General features: G+C 45.9%; 1 protein-coding gene across 3 annotated transcripts in view; it reads left to right on the top strand.

Annotated features, from left to right (window-relative positions):
• GRK5 (G protein-coupled receptor kinase 5) overlaps positions 1 to 14,196 on the top strand; it is a 251,979-nt gene extending 237,783 nt beyond the window's left edge. For 2 of the 3 annotated variants that reach the window (XM_068166114.1, XM_068166116.1), the window contains 3 exons: positions 1,375 to 1,512; positions 2,297 to 2,428; positions 4,825 to 14,196. In XM_068166114.1, coding sequence (XP_068022215.1) covers positions 1,375 to 1,512; positions 2,297 to 2,428; positions 4,825 to 4,923 — 369 coding nt within the window. In that variant the 3' untranslated portion in view covers positions 4,924 to 14,196. The remainder of the gene's footprint in view (positions 1 to 1,374; positions 1,513 to 2,296; positions 2,429 to 4,824) is intronic. The other variant, XM_068166115.1, reaches the window with a different exon arrangement.
• The last annotated feature ends 265 nt before the right edge of the window (positions 14,197 to 14,461 follow it).

Below are 14,461 nucleotides of genomic sequence, written 5' to 3'. Positions count from 1 at the left end.
GGGAAGAAACAGGAGACAAGCTACTATTTCTTTCTGATGTAGAAAATGAGAAAATGCTGCTCTCAGAGCTGGGATCTGCCAGAGTGTATTAAAAGCTTAACTGTGGCCTGTAAGGCCCAGAAGGCAGCTCTCACAGACATATTTGCTAAAGCAGAGGCACATAAATTTTTATGGCTATTTATTGGGAACTCAAGAGCTGCCCCTAATTTAATTTATTTGGCACTTCATCCGTAGATTTCCAAGTCTTTACTGAAGTCAGCTGAATCACCCAGAGCTCTATAGCCAATGGCAGAGGCTGTAATCCAATCCCTGTCTCTCAATCCTCTTCTAGACTGTTCTGTCTCCACAAAAATGTTGTGGGATTGCAGCCGTGGGGAATGTGGAGGGGTACAGCCCCTGGCAAATAGGACTCCCATTAGGAATCTGCTTGATGTGTTTGATCACACTGCTCTAGATGAAATACTGCACAGCTGGACCCCTGGACCATGCAGTTATTGTAGACAGTAGGATCCAACATGTGCTGGAGTTCAGCAGGTCAGGCTAGTCCCACAAGCCACCCCCCAGTTATTCCTGCACATCAACTCTAGGCATGCAGATGACCACACTAATTATGCCAGGTAGCCAGTGATGACTCTTTCTGCTTTCTCTGGCTGAGTGCTGGCATATGAGCTAAAAGCAGTGTCTCTGCAAAGTGTCTCTGCCATCCCAGGAAATTAAGTAGTTTATAAAAAAGGCAAAGAGCCATTTCACCATTTGAAGACGTGCAGCCAAGTTAAAAGAGTTAACAGAGGTGATTCTGGACAGCTTCCAGCAGCTGAGCCATTAATAAAAACAAGGGAAAAACGCCAAACCTCTTCTGTTTTCCTTAGCAATTAGTACACATTCCTGCAAGCTCTGAAGCTGCAAACTCCACAGCTATCTGAGCAGAAGCACATTTCTATCTGAGCAGAAGCACATTTCTATCTGAGGGCCTTCTCCAGGGCTGTCTCCAGCCTGCCACTCATAAACATTCTGGGTTTCTGTCATTCCCTCTCTAAAAAGAAGAGACTACTGCAGCATCTGGCTTTTGTTGTCTCACTCTTTCTGTCCTCTTCCCCTCACCCCTTAACCGTCTCATCGATGACTAAAGCCCAGTTTGGCTGCACTGATACTTCAAAGGGGGAAGCTTAACATGCTTAAAGTGAAGTCACCCTTTGATGGTCACCACGCAGGCAGAGCAAGCCTAGACGAGGGTGATGCAGACAGTCAGTTGCTGGGCATCTCCCCTCCCTGAATCTGTGGATGAAAGCACATGGGCAGACTCAAACCCACCTTTTTTTCTCTTGCTGTTTTTCTCCTTTTTGTTTTATTTTGGTTTTTCCCTTTCTGAAACAGCCCAGAGCAGTATACTGCAAGGATGTTTTGGACATCGAGCAGTTCTCCACAGTGAAAGGAGTTAACCTGGACCAAACAGATGATGATTTCTATTCCAAGTTTTCCACAGGATCAGTGTCTATTCCATGGCAAAATGAGGTAAGGATGTATCACAGTCAAATTACTCCAATAACCCCCCCTAACACAGATGGTTTAAGAGGAGCTGTATATTTCCAGTAATATATAGCTACTGGATAACTTGCCAGACTCTAATGCTTTCATAAGTTACAAATGGCCTCTTTCAAGTTCTGTAATGTGCCACAGATGTCAGGTCCAGGTGACTGTATCTGTTGGCTCTGCATACTTGTGTAGGTTGGCAAGGATCCTACTGTACTTCCTTCTCAGGAACTTCTGTGGGATGTCTGGAAGTCCTAATGGGAGGCTCCTCCTCGGTGACCCTGATCTCACCCATTGTTATGTACCTGCAGTGGGTCCCAGCTGCAGCAGTTTATTCTGGGCTTTGAACAGCTCCAGGCTTTCTAGAGCTTGGTCTTTGTTTCTGCTTGATATCAAAACACAGTGATTTCCTAATCCACCTATGGATCAAGCAGCACATCCACCTATGCACTCACTTTGTGAGTATGCCTGCCCTGCCCAACGTTCTCCACAGTGCTGAAGGAAAGGACAGGAAGCTTCATGGGGCAGCTTCTAAAGGCTGATCTGCAAACACGCAGAACAGACTCAGCCTCTCTTTTCCATACATCCCAGCAGGAGTTCAACTGCCCTCTCTTAACATGTTGCTCAGCTTCTGGTCCTGATCCTGAATATATTCAGGATCAGGAATCCTGGAATACATTCAATATATTCCTGGACTATATTCAATGCAGATATATAATTATTTGTTTCATTTATTGTTCCTTTTCCCCCCCTTTTTTCCCACTAGATGATAGAAACAGAGTGTTTCAAAGAACTGAATGTATTTGGACCAAATGGTACTATTTCACCAGACCTAAACAAAAGCTACCCCCCAGAGCCACCCAAGAAAGGACTGCTACAGAGAATATTTAAACGACAGGTGAGACCTTTTGCAACTAAGAGAAGGAATCTCCCCATAGATTCCCAGTGTCACAGCCATATCCTGGTGGTAGTTTTGCTAGGAGAGGGACAGTGCCTCTTGGAGAGGGCTGGTTGGCACAATTACCTGGTCATTTCCTGACTCATGTTGCCCCTGTGCTCAGCACTGCTTAGGCCACACCTTGAGGACTGTTCTGGGCCCCTCAGTTTAGGAAAGATGTTGAGTTGCTGGAAGGTGTCCAGAGAAGGGCAAGAAAGCTGGGGAGGGGTCTGGAGCACAGCCCTGTGAGGCGAGGCTGAGGGAGCTGGGGTTGCTTAGCCTGGAGAAGAGGAGGCTCAGGGGAGAGTTTATTGCCATCTACAACTACCTGAAAGGAGGTTGTAGTCAGGTGGGGGTTGGTCTCTTCTCGCAGGTAACCAGCAGCAGAACAAGAGGACACAGTCTTAAGCTGCACCAGGGGAGGTTTGGGCCGGATATTAGGAAGAAATTCTTCCCAGCAAGAGAGATTGGCCACTGGAATGTGCTGCCCAGGGAGGTGGTGGAGTCACCATCCCTGGAGGTGTTCAAAAAAGGATTGGAGCCATGGTTTATTTGATTAGATGGTGTTGGGTGATAGGTTGGACTTGATGATCCCAAAGGTCTTTTAGGATAGGATAGGATAGGATAGGATAGGATAGGATAGGATAGGATAGGATAGGATAGAATAGAATAGAATAGAATAGAATAGAATAGAATAGAATAGAATAGAATAGAATAGAATAGAATAGAATAGAATAGAATAGACCAGGTTGGAAGAGACCTTTGAGATCATCGTGTCCAGCCTATCATCCAACACCATCTGATCAATTAAACAAAACAAACCAAGCCCCAACCTGATTAATTCTGTATTCTGCACATCATCTATCTCTTGGGATTGTTTGTTTTTACCACCAGAAGTTCCAATGTTGTTCATGAGCTTTGTTTCCAGCAGCTGGAAACTTTTCACCCAACCTTGGTGATTTTTTTGTTGATATGCTGACATGCCTTTTGAAATTGTTATATGGTTTTAATAAGTTCCTTGTGGGGAAAAAAAAATCCTTGATTTATGTGTTTAGGAAAAAAAAAAATAGAAGAAGAAAGAAGAAAAGGAAAAAAAGATAATGTGGAGTGAGGTAGTCATGGCAGGAAACCAAGACACTAGAGAGGAAAACAGAGCAGATAATATACAATGTACCATGAGGCACCATGGCACCACTTGCAAATCTAAGTAGCACTCTTAGACTCATCTATTTCTGCAGAGTTAGAGCCTTGCCTGAGCACTGTCAGTTAGCCTCAGTATGAGTCAGATTTAGCAGAGACTGAAGCTGTGCAGTGAGTTGACTCCTGAAACTCAAGGGAGTCTTCTCTGCTGTATGGATGTCATCCAGAGGGACCTGGGCAAGCTGGAGGGGTGCGCCCAGGTAAACCTCATGAGGTTCAACAAGAGCAAGTGCAGGGTCCTGCATCTGCACTATCAGTACAGGCTGGGGAATGAGAAGATAGGAAGCAGCCCTGTGGAGAAGGACATGGGGGTGCTGATGGATGAGAAGCTGGACATGAGCGCACAGTGCGAGCTTGCATCCCAGAAAGCCAATGGCAGCCTGGGCTGCATCAACAGTAGCATGGCCAACAGATCCAGAGGTGATTCTGCCACTCTGCTCTGGTGAGACCTAAGCTGGAGTACTGTATCCAGCTCTGGAGCCCTCAAGGACATGGACCTGATGGAGCAGGTCTAGAGGATTGCCATGAGAATGATCAGGGAGTTGGATCACCTCTGCTGTGAGGCTGAGGCATCTGGGGGTGTTCAGCCTGGAGAAGAGGAGGCTTCAGACAGACCTAATAGTAGCCTTCCAGTACTGAAGGGGGCTACAAGAGGGATGGAGAGAGGCTGCTTACAAAGGCCTGCAGTGACAGGATGAGGGACAATGGCTTCAAACTAGAGCGGATTTAGATTGGATGTTAGGAACAAGTTCTTTACCATGAGGGTGGTGGAGCACTGGAACAGGTTGCCCAGGGAGGTGGCTGGGGCCCCATTCCTGGAGATGTTCAACGTGAGGCTCGACAGGGCTCTGGGCAACCTGATCTAGTTGGGGATGTCCCTGCTGACTGCAGAGTAGGTTGGACTAGATGACCTTTGCAGGTCCCTTCCAACCCAGATCATTCTGTGATTCAATTGTTCCTCAAGAACTGTCACAGTCCTCCTGACCCAGAGAGAATACAGGGAAGAAACCAAACAGTATTTTGCATGCAAAGATTTTCCAAGACCAGTCCTGCAGCCCAGTCACAACATTGTCACCGGGCAATGAAGAACGTGGCGCTAAAAGACAGCGAGGCGTATTCTGGGAACCTAATTGTCATTTGCCTTCCTCTTTCTGCAGCACCAGAACAACTCAAAGAGTTCTCCAAATTCCAAGGCCACTTTAAATCACCACATAAATTCAAATCACGTAAGTTCAAACTCCACTGGAAGCAGCTAGTTCCTGCTCAGCTCTATGAAACAGCATCTTGCGTCCTTCCACTATAATCTGTTGAGCTTCTACGGATGAGAGAGCCTCCACCCTTAAGTGAAAAGAAAAGGAAAAAAAAAACCAAACCCAACCCCAGATCTTCCCCAAATGGAGATTTTTCTGTCCATTCCTTCCAGTGGAGCCTCACCTTTGAAGAACTTTCCACTCAGGTGTGTTTCTTTTTTGTAGGAGGTGGCACTCAAGACTGTGTGAATCCAGTTTGTCTCTTTAGGACCTTGCAATAGCGACCCCAATGAACATGACTACTTGCACGTATTTAACTAGCATCATTACTAGAACTGAATTTTCCTCCTTTGTTATTTTTCCAAGGAAAAAGTTTTGTAAATTTCTCTATCGTCTCAGTTTACATTTTGTACATTTGTATTTAAATGACAAAGTCAGACTTTGGGAGGTGTATATTTTCCAAGCAGCAGCTGTAAAGCCATGTGTTTTAAGACCCTTTTTTTTTTTGTTTGTTTGGTTTTTTTTGGTTTCCCCCCCCTCTTTCTTTTCTTTTTTTTTTGTAAAGAAAAACAAAACCACAGAAAAAAAATAATAATAGAAAAACCAACCAACAACAACAACAACAACAAAAGAGAGAGAAAAACAAAACAATGTGACTCAAGACTTCCAGAGCCTCGAAGGAGAAATCATTCTTTTCAGTACATCTAGAGGATGAATTCATGAATCACGTTCTCAGCCTGGGTTTTGCTGCCATGCATTTTTTATGGAACAGTGTATTCTGAGCTCTTTGCCACCTGTGCATTTGGGTTACAGCAACACTGCACGCGTTTCTCCTCTTCATTAGCTCGTAGTGTCTCGCATCGCATCCTGAAAGACAAGATTGGGATGCAGTCGAGAATGCTATTTTGCTGGGCCTAAGGTTTGTGCTGTCGCGGGGACCAGCACAGCTGAGGTTTGTGCTGGCATGGTTAGCTCCTCAAAAGCATTTTAGTCAGAGAGGGAACCTGTAATGGGTTGGGGCAGACCCCCTCCCCACCACACGCAGAAATGACTCAGACAAATGGATTGCAAAAGTGATGGAAAGTGTAAACAGAGAGCAGTGAGTGCGTGCAGAGAACTAGAAACACAGTGACAAGAGAGACCCCAAAACAGACCCAGAGAGATCCCATCCCCACCTGAGGGTGCACCCAAAACCCCCAGGGCTCCTCCTTCCCCCCCTCACTGATCTGAGACTGCCCATCTCCCCGTGGCCTTGGGCCTAGCCAGGCCCAGGGCTGGGAGATCTCTCCCCCAGTTACCGGGTGGCGAGGAGGAAGGAAAGAGGAAGTGCCAGACCCCGCCGTGAGACTTATAGTGGTGCAAGGGATCATGGTAGGAAATAACCTAATTCCCTGTGTCCACCCACTGGGCTGGACTTCTGGACACAGGAAACACCCCTGTAGCAGAGGGCACCCAGCCCAAACTATGACAGAGCCCCCTTTTAAGCTGTTCTCCTCCACCAGCTTTTGTGTTGTTTCTAGTGACAGCAAGAACAAAACTGAACTGAGAGGTGACCATGAAATCAAAATGACCTTTTGGTTTTTACAAGGGCTTTGGAAGCTGCACCTGCTGAAAGGAGAGCAAAACTCAAAGGGTTCTCCATGCTGAAGTAAAAGCCCAAGGCCTTTCCACAGCTGCTAAAGTCAAACAGGTAGCAAGAGAGAAATTCAGTAGTCTGGTTTGTGCCGACTGTGGTGAGATTCGTGGCAGCTTTCTAGAGCTGAACTGTGGAGGTTCAGAGTGGGATCTGAGCTGCTTTTGAGCAGTAGTAGCAGCTATAGGTTGTGTCTGTACTTAGTGTACTTCCACATGTCATGCCAAACACACCATGACTCTTCCCCTCAATTAGGGCTTCAACTTCACTGAATAAAAATGTCAGTCATTAAATATCACCTCCTACTTTTGGTTCCATCGTTCTTTGTCAGGGATTGTTCAAGCATTGATGAAAACATTGCTCCCACTAGCAGAAGCAGCAGGATTGGCCACGATCAGTAGCAGTACCTCATGCTCTTCTTATGTATGCCATTTTCAGTTATTACTAAGCACACCAGGTCAAAACTGGTTGCCTTTCTTCAACAGGAACTGGAGCAGCTTTGTCCCCCACAAGTGCAGGCACAACCTCTTTAGCCTGTTCTGAAAAAAATAGTGTTTGGTCACCCTGCTCTTTACAGTGTTGGCTAGAGCAGAGTGAGGATTTTACACCTTAAGGTCACCAGAAGCAGCCTGGTTTGTCTAAAACCCTGTTAGCCATCAGCACAGTCATCCCAGAGTACAAGGAACCACTGCTCTTAACAGCCAAAATGCATTAAGCTCTCGTGTATACGTCCTGTCTGGCCAATGCAGAGGGGAAACAACAGAGCAGGTTAGCAGTGGCAAATCTCTGAGGGAGAAAGGCACAGTAATTGCAAACTATCACAGCTGGAGGTCATGAGGGAGAGACGAAAGAGGGACAGGATTTGCATAAGGCAGCTGACAGAGAAAAGTCAAGAAAGGAAGATGAGGCTTTGACCCCTTTGCCAGGAGTCAAGTATGCTAAGATGCAAGTCCACATCATTTCAAAAGCCTCCCTGGACATCAGCACACGTGCAGTGAAGCTGTTTGAGTGTGCCATAGTATCACCAAGAAGTTGTTCCTCTTTTTCCTGCAGATCAGTGTGGTCTTGACAGTTCTCTTCCCTGTCTTCTCTTGCCCTGCTCTGGCAGGGGGGTTGGACTCGATGATCTGTGGTGGTCCCTCCCAACCCCTAACACCCTGTGATCCTCTGTATTGGAGGTGCTCAGGGAGGGCCTCAGCCACTCTCTCATGTCAAGTGATGGCACTGCAGACCTCACAGAAGATGCAGTATTTGAGTGAGACAGTAATAGATGAGAATTTGGAGTCATTTTCTCTCTCTGCATCAGCTATAAACTAAATCTATAAATGGTTTCGGCTTCCTGCCCTGAGAGGATTGAAATATTGTAGAGGTAAAAAGCTTCTAGACACAGTTAAGGCTATTACCTCTGGTTCTGTTCTTGTGGCCTGATGTAAAGCTACCTAAGTCAGCAGCAATCATGCTCTGGATCAAGACATACTTGCTCTGGGAGGTTTTCCAGGCCTTCTTCAATGATATGTGGGGTTTCACCTGGCTTCAAGAAATGTAGGTGCAAAGTGGAAGGACAAATCTCAGAGCCAGACAGCTGGTGTACATCAGTGTATCTAAGACAAGGCAAGACACGTTTTAGTTCTTGTTAGAGGGCTGCAAATGTTGTGAGACTCCAGCCTGTTTCTATCACTCTGAGACATCACCTGCTGACATCACAGTATACAATAGGTTTGTGCACCCACCATTGACTTCATCCTCTACACTGATGCTAGGGTAAGAGGGTGCTGGATGGGCAGTAGAGTGAAATGCTACGCTCTCTCTTCCACCACTGCCACTGTATGACTTGGCAGAAACAGGGGAGCATATTCTGCCAACAGGAAAGTGTGGCTGGTGACATCTACCTACCAGCATGAGGAAGGGAAAGAAAGACAGCTGGGGGAAGGCTTGGTCCATTAATAGGTCACTGGAACAATCTAAGTTTTAGAACTGCAGCTGTTGGCCCAAGGGCTTCGTCTCCTCTATTCCCAATCTGGCACGTGAAGGCTAAATTTTCTTTCTCTCCCATCTCCCACTTGGGAAACAAAATCCAATAACAAATCCCTTAACAAAACTGGTAAACAAATTGCAGATACAGATTGTAGATGACCTTACACCTCTCAGAAGCTATTAGCCTTAACTAGTGCTGAATATGCGTTTTAATGACAGCAGTGAATGACAGCATCTGTGCCTCCTCCTGCTCTCCTTTCAGCTGGGACAGTTCCTTACTCAGCACCTGTAGGGCTTTAGCAGTGGAAGCACAGAGACAGTGTAAACTAAGAGCTGCATTCCTTCTACTTGGAGGACATTGTGCTAGAGTTAGACATTCTGAATCCTCAAGCTGGTATGGAAGAAGGACATTTACAGACATCTGAAGCATCAAGCCTGGGATGAAGTCCCTCTGGAGCCCAGCTCCTTGGGAGCAGTGAGTAAGGGGAGAAGCAGGGAGAGGGAGAATTCATGCCACACCCTGATAAACTTTGTGTTGCTGACAAACTTCAAACAGTATTGTGGTGTATCCAAGCCTTGAAAGATTCAGTACTGTCATACATCATTGGTGGTAATGAACAGTCCTGGGAATCTTCCAGTCAGGGTTTGCCTACAACAACAAAACCTGCAGGGTTTTCTCTTGTATTACTTTTTCCTCTTTCTTTTGGTCTGTGTTTTAATTAATCAGCTCACCTTGCACTCAAGGCTGGAGCAGGGCCACACTCTCTTCCATTGTGTCACCAGGCACAGTCTGAACCTAGAACTCAGGGCTGAAGCCCTGCTAAGGCAGTATCCTGCACAGCCAGGCTTCCACAGGCACTTGGCTCTGTCAAGCCAAAGAAGTCAAACCTCAGTGAGAGCTGTGGGTGTTCAGGACCTCTGAAACAAAGAGCCTCCTAGTTTCATCAACCAGCCTTGGAGAGCCTTTGCAATGAGGCTTTTAGTGGTTTGATTCCAGGTGAATAGTTTCTGAGGTGAGTTTGCACGCAACTGAGGAGTAGTTCTTGAATAGCTGTCCAGACTGATTAATTTCCTGTCTCTCCTTTCCCATTTACAGTACAAGTTCTTTCCAAAACATGCATGTGTTTGGATCTGGTTGCTTGTTTTAAACAGACAGAGGAGCAAACTTTGCTCTTTTTAAGAATCAGAAATCTTTTGCAATCTGATCCTGACCTGTGCATGCATTTTTCCTCCCCCTTGTAAATATTTACTGAGTGGTCTGATGAGCACTAATTATTTTACAAGCTTTTCTAGTTCAAATGTTTGCTATTCTTTTTTCTACAGTATCTCAAGGTTCTCTTCAGCCTTGTAGGATTTTTCTTCTCTCTGGTTGGATGAGAGGGGTTTTTTTTAAGCAAAGGCATAATGAAGGGGGGGGGGAAATAGCAAGTAATAAACTCCTACATGTGTGCTCTTGACCTGGATTATCTCAAAAGAGATTTATTTATTTTTTAAGAATGGCCATGACTCACAGGTTGGTTCTGAACAAGAACCTGCTGGAGAAGCTCAGAAATGTGTGAAGCTAATCAAACCAAACAGGTACTAGAAATCAAACTGCAGAATTCAGTACTGCAGCCTTCCTCTGGCCCTTGCTGCTTAGGGATAGATTCAGATTGGATGTTAGGAAGAAGTTCTTCCCCATGAGGGCAGTGAGACACTGGCACAGGTTGCCCAGGGAGGTGGTGGAAGCCTCAGCCCTGGAGGGTTTGAAGGCCAGGCTGGATGTGGCTCTGGGCAACCTGATCCAGTGTGAGGTGTCCCTGCCCATGGCAGGGGGATTGGAACAGGATGGGCCTTGAGGTCCCTTCCAACCCCAACAATCCTATGATTCTATGGTGCCTGGCAACTGGCAGTTCAGGGACAATACTGGCTGCCCATGAAACCAGTTTGATACCAACTCAATTTGCAGTCACCCCCTGCCTCAGAAACTATGGCTAAGAGTGCCATCAGCAGTGGGGGAATCAAACTTGTCTGACTCAGTAAAGCATCTGATCAAAGACACTGACTCTTCCTGTCATCCAACCAGACTTTAGACTTAAGGATCCAGCTTGAATCCTTTGCTTCAGCTGTCAAAAGCTTCATCTTTCAAATTCAGTTGCTGTTGGTCTCTCTCAGTAGAGATACCTCAGCTTAAAAAGGAAACCAGGGAACCAGACTCATAAAGCCATGGGCAGGACAAGGAAGACAGAGAAGCTGTGAGCTCTGGAGAAGAGTGTGAAAACTACCCTACTGTGTGTATCTTCAGCAGATGCCCAGGGGCAGTTCTCACACATTGCTGCACATCCTTCCTTGGTTCACCATATGTTGCTCCCAGTTGTTTTGAGTTGTTGGGGTTTTTTTGTTGGGTAACCTGGAAATTGCAGACACAAGGTGATATTAAGCATAGGGTCTAGGCTGTGGCTCAAGGCCAACCTCTCTGAGGGTCAGGTGGAACAGTATGTATCCACTCAGTCTGCATGAACAGCCATCACAGGCTTCTTCCCAGGCACCTGAACCTCACTCAGGAGGTCCCTATGTAGGCTTTGCTGGAAGAGCAATAAATGCAGATCCTTATACAGCACAGCTGCTGCTTCTTATGGACATCCATGGAACGGATGGCTGAATGACCTGGCTTCATTGTGGACAAGCTGTGGGTGTTTTAACCTCTGTTCCAGTTAGTTGTGACCATTTCTCTTCTTGTTTTTCCAGTTCATATTTGTAATACTCACTTGTTAAGTCTCCTAGGACAGAGCATTCCTTTGAAAAGTCTGGACTTTTATTTGAGAGAACATCCTTGGGTTAGTCTGCCCTTTGGGATGTAGACCATCTCCCTTCCTGTCTGTAGCATGAAGCACAAAGTGGCCAGCAGGAGCTCTAGAAGGCCAGACCTAAAGGCTTTCCTGCCCAAGGATGGTCCTAATATGTCCCAGGCTGCATGGAGTCACCATCACTGGAAGTGTTTAAAAAGAGCCTGGATGAGGCACTTGGTGCCATGGTTTAGTTGATTAGATGGTGTTGGGTGATAGGTTGGACTTGGTGATCTCAAAGGTCTTTTCCAACCTGGGTTAATTCTGTATTCTATTCTATTTGGAAGTGAAGCTTGGGAGAACTGGCCTGGGAAACAGAAGATTCCAGAGTTGTCCATCTCAAGCCTTTCAGAAATATGACCTGCAATTTAAAATACTACCAGTTACTTAGATTGAGAGTAGTAAAAATGCCTAACAACCTGAGAGAAAGTCTACGTAAATTTAAATCAGTTCTCCTCCATTTTGTGCTGAGCAGCACACAGTCTTCTATACTAAACCCTATTGCAGTGCTGCCTGGTAAGAACTTTCTGCCCTCAACTGCCAAAAGAAAAGAGGAAAACCTTTGTGCAGAGAATTTTGGGAGTGACTTCCTTTAGGAAGCCCACTGAAGGTGAAAGCTAAGGGTGAGCTGCAGTGTTCATGCACACCTCCCCCAGACACCTCTGTGAGAAGGCAAGCTCAGGCTGCAGCAGCTCGACCAGCTCAGCCAGGGTGCTGACAAGTGGCCTTTGTGAGACAAACCACTTTAGACAGAGTGCTGCCTGCTCACTACAATGAATATTACTGCTGGCACCTAGGTATTCTCCTTGGTTGATGTCCTAGTGACAGAAGTTGTGGGTTGCATTCCTACGTCCTGCCCATGTTTTGCCTTCACTGCCCTGGGCAAAGCTCTGTGCAGTTTTGTGCTGCCATTCATAAACACGGAGGGAGGCTCTCTGTCTATCAATGGAAAGCACTTGGGAGTCTGTGCATAAACTGATCAATATCAACTCTTGGTATTGTGATTATTGAAGTGAAATAAGCTTAATGCAGCTGCTGGTGTTTACATGACCAGGGGTTGACTCTTGTAAATTAGGGCTCTTCTTTGTTGTTGTTATTAGTTTGTCTTAGCTCCCTAGAGATACTGAAACAGAACGCACAGCACTTCTCCCTGAAGGGAGGTTGCAGCCAGGTGGGGGTTGGTCTCTTCTCCCAGGCAGCCAGCACTGGAACAAGAGGACACAGTCCCAAGCTGTGCCAGGGGAGGTTTAGGCTGGATGTTAAGAAGAATTTTTTCCCAGAAAGAGAGATTGGCCATGGGAATGTGCTGCCCAGGGAGGTGGTGGAGTCACCATCCCTGGAGGTGTTTAAGAGGAGCCTGGCTGAGGCACTTGGTGCCATGGTTTAGTTGATTAGATGCTGTTGGGTGATAGGTTGGACTCGATCATCTTGAAAGTCTTTTCCAACCTGGTTAATTCTACTCTATTCTGTTCTATCTCCAGCAGAAGGCAAGGTGACAGTGCAAACATTGAAGTATTCTTCTCTTGTTTGAGAGCTAGGCAGTAGCTGCAGCACTCACATGGACACTTCCTCTCTTTTTAATGTTGGCAACAAATAGGTAGGAGGAAGGGAACAAAACAACATTCTTTGGTTCAACTTTTTTGGCCAAGCCCACGAACGAGTCCCTAGGTACCCACTGAGCGAGATGCTGCGTGAAGCCACAAAGACGCAGCCTTGGCAAACGCTGGCTCAATGCACTTCCAAGCTGTGGGAACAAAAGAGGAACCACGTGCCTGGCATCAACAGGCTCCAGGGAGGGGTGGGTGGGGGGAAGGCAGGTTTTCTGGAGAATTGGCAGTCCTGTAGAGAAGATTCACTCCCAGAGAAGAAACATTTCAGGCAGTGGCTGGATGACAGCTTTGTTTTCCTTTCTCATTCCCTGACATGCAGCTTGATTGCTAGATCTATTGATCAGCAAGCTCAAACAAGTGCTGGATGAGGTCTCCCTTAACTGCATTTCTTTTAAACACTGGACACGCTGTGAAAAGGCTTCTTAACATTTTGAGCCTGGCGAAGGTGGAAGTTGTAAAAACTTTCTTTTGTGCTGCTGCACAGTGTAGATAGACCTGAAGAATCCCATGGACTAGCACGTGGTTGCCCGTATCTGACAAACAACGGAGTAGTGAAATTGCAGTCTCATATTAGATTTAGTCTTTTCACCTGCTTTCAATAAGCAAAACGAGAAGAAAAATCAACGGTTGTATTTGGTACATAAAGACACAATGAGTATCCTTCTGATGGAACTTCAAGAGCGTAGCTGGGATTCAATGTTTTTAAGCACTTCTAATGCTGTAGTCTTATAAGAGGAGCAGACACTTCTAAAGCAATGTTCCAAGTTGTCTTTCATAACTGAGTCAACAGATCATTAATTATGATACTGAATTTCTTTGTAATAAACTGAAGCAAGTGTTCTCAATTAGAAGAGCTAGTGGCTGTGGGTGTTGTACACACCAGAACCAAACCCCACCTAAATAAATCACTCTAGTATCCACAGGGTTAGGGGTGGGGAGGGTCTCTTTTGGTTTTTGTTTCTCTTTCCAGGGAGATCTTTAACATTGCTTGATAAAGTTAGTTTCATTTCGAGATTGTTACTGAAGATAAAGGCTTCTGTGTTCTATGGCTGCTTGGATTCTTCGTACATAATGTCCTAGTAATGTCACAGTGCTGCTGTATCTAGATCAAACCACTGTTTTGATTGGGTTTGGGTTGGTGGGTTTTTTTTTTTTTGGCTTTGTATTTTTTTGTTTTGTTTTGGGGTGGGGTTTTGTTTTGTTTTTCAATAAATCCCTTAATTTAAATACATGAAAAGTGTATGTGCTGCTTTAATGAGGCATGCCATCAAACAGAGCTTTCTCAGGCCCCTGGGATATTGAAGATCGCAGGCTCACAGGATGTTAGGGGTTGGAAGGGAGCTCTGAGGATCATCAAGTCCAATCCCCTGCCAGCACAGGACCATGGAATCCAGCACAGGTCACACAGGAACACATCCAGAGGAGTCTTGAAAGTCTCCAGAGAAGGAGAGTCCACAACCTCTCTGGGCAGCCTCACAGTGAAGAAGTTCCTCCTCACGTTG

The sequence above is a fragment of the Melanerpes formicivorus genome, unplaced genomic scaffold (assembly GCF_026170545.1).
Source record: "Melanerpes formicivorus ecotype bairdi unplaced genomic scaffold, bMelFor1.0.p_v2 SCAF_97, whole genome shotgun sequence".
NCBI lineage: Eukaryota > Metazoa > Chordata > Aves > Piciformes > Picidae > Melanerpes > Melanerpes formicivorus.
The sequence above is the reverse complement of the archived record's forward strand: the minus strand, read 5'-3'. Positions and strand labels throughout refer to the sequence as shown.